The sequence below is a fragment of the Tupaia chinensis genome, unplaced genomic scaffold, assembly GCF_000334495.1.
Source record: "Tupaia chinensis unplaced genomic scaffold, TupChi_1.0 Scaffold000012_1, whole genome shotgun sequence".
In the NCBI taxonomy this organism is placed as follows: domain Eukaryota; kingdom Metazoa; phylum Chordata; class Mammalia; order Scandentia; family Tupaiidae; genus Tupaia; species Tupaia belangeri.
In genome coordinates this window covers 784,901-793,142 of record NW_006159442.1, presented here as the reverse complement: position 1 = coordinate 793,142, position 8,242 = coordinate 784,901, and the positions used below count along the sequence as shown (strand labels likewise).

Here is an 8,242-nt window from a genome sequence, read left to right as displayed (position 1 = left end):
AGAGACATAGAGACAGAAAGCGAGAAATCACCCCCCAGGGGGGATGGTCACGCCGCAATCCCTTCTCCTCCATTCTCCTCTCGGGATCTTGGGCACACACGCACACGTGCCCGGCGTGAGTTTTAAGCCACCGGGTCCGGGACACGAACCGCGGTCGACTACGTGGGAGTCCAGCGACATAGCCATTACGCTAACTGCTGGTTCCCCAAACCTTCTTTTTAATCACATTTGTAATTCAAATAAAAAAAACCCACAAACTATTGGATCGTCAGAAAAGTCATGACATATTTGTCATGTTTTTCTATGCAATAATCCATCTTGCTTTTTCCAACAATCCATCTAACACTTAAAATGTTTTATTTTTATGAAGAATATAAGGTAATAAAACTGCCAACGTGGCAGCATCGCTAGTAACATGTACAGCAAAGGATGAGGAGGAAAGCTGAGACTAATGACCAAGTGCTAACAAAGGGGCTGACAAAGTTTTTCTGAAAAGGACCAGACAGTAAATACTCTAGGTTTTGACAGCCTTAGAATCTCCATAGCAATTACTATAATACCTCAGAGAGTAAGAATGTGTTCCAATAAAACTTTATTTTGAATCATATGACATTTGAATTTCGTGTGCTTTTTGAGTATCATGAAATATTTTTTCCAGCCAGCCAAAAAAAAAAAAAAAGAATATAAGGTACAAAAACCAAATCAGAAATGCTTGTTCCACACTGGTATAAAATAATCTAAACTATCAACTTTAGCACTGAAAAAATAAAGATTTCACTAATTGTGCACTCAGAGTTGAAATTCTCTGTTTTCCCTTCCCTACAGAGCATAACTGCTATGAAATGAAGTTTCGGACAGGGGCTTTGGAAGAATACTTTAGCTTCTGCGCACAACTACAGTGGCATCTATGTCATGAAAATAAGACACAAAATTGGTTATCTAAGTACATACTTAGCAATTTTTCAGTGATTTAATAAGAAACTAATAACCAAAAGAGAAGAAGGGACAAATAGGAAGGAGAAGAGGCCCAGCCAGCATAGCACAGCAGTCTGCACGGCACTGAAATGCTGGAGCCATGTGGAAGATCGGGGTTCGGGTCCTGGTCATCCCGTACCTGCTGCCCGTGCACGGGCGCCCATGATGTTGCTGCTGGGAAGGCTACGAGAGAGGGTTGCAGCATGAGACCCCATAGGGGGTGCTTCTGTCTTTCTTGTTCTCTCTCTCTCTCTCTCTCTCTCTCTTGTTTAAGAATTATTTAATTTTATTTATAATTATTATTATTTTCTAATTTGTCATGGGGTACACGTGGTCACCAGAGAGAGACAGAGAGAGAGTGAGACAGTGAGAAAGCAGCCCTCTAGGTCCAGGACTCAAACCGTAGTCAGCTATGTGGGAGCTCAGTGCCTTAACCACCACACCATCTGCCAGCCCCTCATTTTCTTTTTCAACCACCAGGCCACAGAGCCAATCCCCAACACCTCCCATTTCTAAAATTATTAACTTTTTATTTGACATTATATCCTAACTAAAACATATCACTAAAAAATCAATCTGGAGCCCAGCCTCAGACCTGGTGGTTAAGGTAGCCAGATCTCACATATGGTTCAAGTCCCAGACCCAAGAACTTGAAAAACACATCAGGCACACATGTGTACATGGCCAAAATCCCAAAAGGAGGGAGGAAAGGCAAGAAATCTCCTTCCACAAACATGTACGAAATTTTCCAAAATCATGATCCTTGATTGTCATACTTCCTTCCCTTGTCACTACAACTGTTTACTTAAAAAGGCTCTATTGGTAACTACTCACATATTTCCTCTCAAAAATACATGTTCACTGTGTTTTTGCTGGAATAGATCCTAAAATAAGAAGACTGTAGAATGCCTTTGGGAATATTTAAATTACTATTTTTTTTTAATTGAAACAATTCAATAATCTAAACTGCTACTGTTTCAGGGACAAGCTATGTCATTTAAGAGCCAGTAACACTCGAAAGAAACACTATATCCATCTTCCTGTTCCCTCTGCCCTACAGTAAATGATCACTAACTTTCCTGGCTAAATGTTATTATTTTACTTTTAAAATTGAAAGAGTTTGGGATCAGCAAATGGTGTAATGGTTACATCACTGGACTCCCAGGTAGTCGACTGTGGTTCGAGTCCTGGACCCAGTGGCTTAAAACTCATGCCAGGCACGTGTGTAAAAATCCCGAGAGGAGAATGGAAGAGAAGGGATTACACTATGACCATCCCCTGGAGGACTGATTTCTTACTTTCTGTCTCTCTCTGTCTTTCTGGTGAGTGCACGTGCACTATAGCAAAAAACTTTATTGAAAAAAAAAATTGAAACAGTTTAATTCTCTTGTCACATTTTCTTTAAATTACTCTAGACTGACAGTAACGTAAACTGGATCTAGCACAGTGAATTCATCTCTTATGTAAAGTGACTTACACTGCAGTTTTCGGGTGGAACTAGAAGTTGAGTAATCTCACCACCATGAACACAGAAGATATGTTTCATTTCTCCAGAAAATATGTCCCAAATGATGACTGAAAAGTCCACACCTCCAGATATCAGGTATCTCTGATCATAACGAGCTGAGACCTGATGAGGATATAGCAAACATGTGACTTTGTTCCGATGACCACGGAGTGTCCTGTGAGGGGGCCAACCTGCAGAGGAGGTTTTGGATTTAAAATGGGAAAATTAAAGTCTTACAAAGCTTCAGAAGTAAAAAGTAAACATTTATTTCCAGAATAGCTATAAATTTTATCACAGAAAAAGTTTCTAATTCGATCTTCTAAAATGGCTGTGTCCAATACAGTAGCTCCTAGCCACATGAGACTACTGAATGTGTGGAATGGAGCTAATCTGATTCTTATGTGCTGCAAAAGTAAAACGCTCAAAAGATTTTTCAAAATTTATTGTAAAAAAAAAATTTTTAATTTCATTAATAATTTTCATATTCATTGCAAGTTGAAAATAGTTTTCTATATTGATGACATATATTATCATAGTTACTTTCACCTCTCTTATTTTACATTTTAACATGCCTATTAAAAGATTACATATGGGGCCAGCAGATGGCATGGAGGGAGGTTAAGGCACTGGATCCCATAGCTGAGTACACAATTCAAGTCTTGGACCCAACAGCTTGAAAATCATGTTGGGCACGTGTGTGTGTGTGTGTGTGTGTGTGTGTGTGTGTGAGTGCCTGAAATCCCGAGAGGGAAATGGAGGAGAAGGGATTGTGATGTGGCCATGACCTCTGGGGGAGAGAGGGCAGGGGTGACTTATCAAGTTCCCTCTCTCTCTGGTGAGCACATGTACCCTATAGCAAAAAAAAAAAAAAAAAAAATTACATTAAATTAAAAATTACATATATGGTTATAGATATCATTCACATTAGATTTCTAGTGGGCAGCACTGTTTAGACTCAGTATTATCAGTACTGTAGTAACTATTTAATAATCCATAGATATAACTAATAATAGATGAAAGTATTAACATATATCAGAGATAAAATTTGATACTTCTTTATTTATAGTCACTAACAGGAATTAATTCCAATAATAGGTGTTGAATATCTTATTGAACTCTATCAACTCCACAGCACATTAGCAAATACACTTTTTCATAGCATTAGTTCATTACAAAACATAGACACATTCTGATAACAGGCTCAAGAGTTCGGAAAACACTGCAGCCCTCTGTACACCATGTACCTCTTCTGAGCATGTGCTCGCCTTGCAGCAGCTGGACGATGGCCGTCTGTGTGGCAGGTACAATGATGATGCTTCCGTCTTCACGGCCACAGACGAGCCGTCCATGGGCGGGGATGTACACACTTGCAGTTACTTTAAGAGGCTCATTACTGTTGGGCATCACACTCAGCTGGTCTATAATTCCCGCAGGACAGGGATTCAGTTTATCAAATGCCTCTTGCAAACTAACAGAAGTTGTCATTTCCAACCCTAGAGAGGTTTTGTTTTGTATAAAAGAAAACACATTTGTGCAGGTTAAAAATAGATGTATAAACATTAAAATAATGTTGGTTGGCTCAGCAATATACCAAAAAATGATAATTATCCACAAGTATAAACTTTAGAAAAAATTATACATGTATATTATGAATTTATTATTCAGTGATTAAGTGTTCAAGACATTCAGTTTTAAAGATTAATAAATTACTATACATAATTTACTATTACCTGTTTCACCATCCTGTCTATCAGATGTGTCTGAAATGTTCCAAATATTCAATCTTCCAGAAGAATCACCCTGAATTAATAGTTTATGAAAATAATCTCTACTTCCATAGAAGAACCGAGTAACAGGAGGACAAATTAGCAACTGCCGAAAGAAAAGAATATGCAATTATTCTACAGCTATGTTTTTTTTTTTTTTTGAGAGAGAGATTTTTGCTATAGGGCGCATGCGCTCGCCAGACAGAGAGAGAGAGACAGAGAGATAGAAAGCGAGAAATCGCCCCCCAGGGGGGATGGCCACACCGCAATCCCTTCTTCTCCATTCTCCTCTCAGGATCTTGGGCACACATGCACATGTGCCCAGCGTGAGTTTTAAGCTACCGGGTCCGAGACGCGAACCGCAGTCGACTACGTGGGAGTCCAGCGACATAGCCATTACGCCAACTGCTGGTCTCTCTACAGCTATGTTTTTTTTTTAAAGAACTATTTTATTTAACTTTCTTTCTTTCTTTCTTTCTTTCTTTCTTTCTTTCTTTCTTTCTTTCTTTCTTTCTTTCTTTCTTTCTTTTCAAATCTGACCAGAGAGATAGAGAGAGAGAAAGTAAGAAAGCAAGCCGCCAGGTCTGGGACTCAAACCTTGGTTGGCCATGTGGGAGTCCAGCGCCCTTAACCACTACGCCATCCACTGGCCCCTATAGCTATATTTTTAATGAAAATATTTCATATATTAAATTTTTCTTTCAAATAAAGACATTAGGTTCTTTGCCTCAGTACTGAAGTTAAAAAAGAGTTTACAGAAGACAGCAGGTGGCATAGTGGTTAAGGTGCTGGACTCCCCACATGGTCAACTACGGTTTGAGTCTTGGACCTGGCAGTTTAAAAATCATGCTGAGTGCATGTACATACGTGGTCAAAATTCCAAGAGGAGAGTGGAGAAGGGATTGCGGCATGGCCATCGCTCCTAGGGAATGACTTCTCACTTTCCCTCTCAGTGTCTGTCTCTCTTTCACTGGTGAGAACACTGCCCTATGGCAAAAAAAAAAAAAAAAAAAAAAGAGTTTATAGCATGATTATTTAACAATACATTAATGTAATTTTATAGTATTTATGTCAACTAATATTCAAAACTAATATAACATAAACATTCAAGCAAAGAAAAACTGTATCAATGTTCTTTCTTCAAAATTAACACTGATACTTTTTCTCTGCTTTATAAAACTGAATACCAGCCATAACAAAATTCGCTTAATTGCCTATTATTACATAAATAAAACAAAGACATGCCATTCTTTACCAATAGGAAAAGTCTCTGAGTATAAGGTCAAAGGAGTGAACTATAAAATTCTATTTTTTTTTTTTTTTTTTGCCAACTCCTGGTTTGTCACTAAAAATAGCAGCTAAAGTATAAACTACCAAGCTTGTACAACTACAGGACTCCATTTTTTATTTTAATTATTAAGTTTTCAGGAAAGTCATGACACATTTTTGCATAAAAAAACAGGTCATGACTTTTCTAACTACCAAATAATACATTTTTTTCAACTAATAGCATAACATTTTACTTGGTCACATAATCAACTTGTAAAGCTAGCCTAATATGTAAACTATTAACTACTAAAAACAAAAACCTTTCATTAGTCTGGTGCATACTTTCGAAAAACACACCAGCCATGGGGGTACATGTGCCTAAAATCCTGAGGAGACAGAGAAATGGAGAAAAAAAGATCACGGCATATCCACACTGCATTGCAGGATGCTTTCTCCTGTGCACTCTCTCTTTCTGGCATGAACACAAGGCCTCTGGCAATCAAAAAAAAAACAAAAAGTTTAAAAATAAAATATTAAATAGTGGTAGCCTCCTAAAATTAAATTTCTGAATATTCATTCATAAATACTGAAATATCAAAGCACAGAATCCTTTTTTAAAAAACTGCCAGAGGACACGTGCACTCACCAGAAAGACAAAGCACTCTCCAATGGAGCATGGTCACCCCACAATCCTTCCCCCCCATTTCTCCATCCTGTCAGGATCTGGGGCATGCCTGCACAGCATGTACACCAGGTGTGTTCGCAGTTGCTGGGATCAGGCTTTGAACCATGGTCACTATGTAAGATCTGCCTCCCTTAACCACTAGGCCATGAAACCAGCCCAAAGCACAGAATCCTTCCCTAAAAACAGTAATAGACTTCAGTTTTGTCAATTCTAGTAACAAAATAATCTAATTACTGTATTTGCTATTATTTTCTAAAAAGCACTATAGCTTATGAATACTACATATATTAAGCAACCAAAAAAAATTTACTTTAAATTTCTCAAATTACTGAAAATTTTAATTAATAATATACATATATTTAACAAGCAGTTGTGACAGTAACTGAAATAACCAATATCCCACAATTTCAACATATGATTAACATATACATTGTATGTTTTAATTTAGAATGCATTAGAGAAAGTTGATATTTAAAGAAAAATATCTTCTTTTGTTTATGTGTAGTTTTTACGCAAGTCATTATCCCTCAGTTTAGCTAGACTGATTATCCAGGTTGGCAAAAAGTAAGAAGTTTAAGAGAACAAAAAAAAAAACAGATCTTAATTGTACATAGATGCATAAATTCAGAATATTAAAAATATTCATAGTAAAAAACAATTCCCTTCCCCTCACCATCCCTCCACAGAAAAAACAGGACATAAAGGTTATAATGATAATGATGTGGAAACCCGAAACATTACTTTCAAACCCAAAGTTTCTTTCTTACTACACAAAACACAGATTTGAACAGTCAGTACTAAAGTGCTATTGTATTCCAACTTCAAATGGAGATTAAGCAGATTTTTAGAAGTCTAAATAAATTTTCCTCTTTATAGAGAAATATAGTATTTTTCGTTCACTTCTAACATCTAATGATTTAAATTGCTACATAATTTTTGGGAGATACTGCAATGCCTTGTTCAAGTAATGAATTATTATTACTTGAAATTATTACATAATTATTTATGACCTTTTAAAATTATATCTGTCACTGTTTATAACTGAATGACAGTGTAAAATAAACTTATACCACAAATAGGAGTTTTACCAAAGAGGATGTTATAATATATTATCAGTGTGAGACCACCTGTACTCTTAAAGAAAGGTGAAGGCTATTTCATAGACATATAATGTCTATTTTAAAATACATTTTGAGGGACCAGCAGTTAACGTAATGGCTATGTCGCTGGACTCCCACGTAGTCGACCATGGTTCGAGTCCTGGACCTGGTGGCTTAAACTCACGCCAGGCACGTGTGCGTGCATGCCCAAGATCCCGAGAGGAGAATGGAGGAGAAAGGATTGCGGCATGGCCATCCCCCCGGGGGTGATTTCTCGCTTTCTGTCTCCCTGTCTCTCTCTGTCTTCCTGGTGAGCACACGAGCCCTATAACAAAAAGCTCTCCAAAAAAAGAAAAAGAAAAAGAAAATAAAAAAAATACATTTTGAAAGGTGCCTATAATTGATCATGATCATGTTAAAATATATTACATCTAAAACAGGGCCTTAAGCTTTACTAAATATCTCAAAGGCTTAGCTTCCAAAAGATACCTATAGAGAGTTCTGGAAACGTTTCAATGTAACTATCAATTATAAATGGTACCTGAACAATTTTACCTCTTTATCTTTTCGATCCAAGAGTCTATGTTGTACAGGAGGAATTAAATTTTCAACTGCTTTGCCCACATCACTGCGGAATGAATCACTAGCTGGAAGGCAACTGAAAATGGGAAAAATACAGCATTCAATTAAAATACTAACATTAAATATTTTATCATTCCATATGATAAAGGAAACGTTTTGATAGTAGAGAAAAAAAGAGAATTTTAAAATCATATCTAATTTAATGTAGGCATTACATTAAATAATTAATGTTATAAAAATATCCTCCTTCAAATAAAAATCCACCTAATTTTTTTTGAGAGGTTTTTTTTTTTCCTTTTTTCTTTTCTTTTTTTTTTTTTTTTTTTTTTTTTTTTTTGGGGGGGGTGTCTCCCCAGAG

General features: G+C 36.8%; 1 protein-coding gene across 5 annotated transcripts in view; it reads right to left on the bottom strand.

Moving 5' to 3' along the window:
• WDR7 (WD repeat domain 7) overlaps nt 1-8,242 on the bottom strand; it is a 409,927-nt gene that overhangs the window by 350,968 nt on the left and 50,717 nt on the right. For all 5 annotated transcript variants that reach the window (XM_006139909.3, XM_006139908.3, XM_027767915.1 and 2 more), the window contains 4 exons: nt 7,858-7,960; nt 4,213-4,354; nt 3,727-3,975; nt 2,453-2,673 (listed from right to left, as the gene is read on the bottom strand). In XM_006139909.3, coding sequence (XP_006139971.1) covers nt 2,453-2,673; nt 3,727-3,975; nt 4,213-4,354; nt 7,858-7,960 — 715 coding nt within the window. The remainder of the gene's footprint in view (nt 1-2,452; nt 2,674-3,726; nt 3,976-4,212; nt 4,355-7,857; nt 7,961-8,242) is intronic.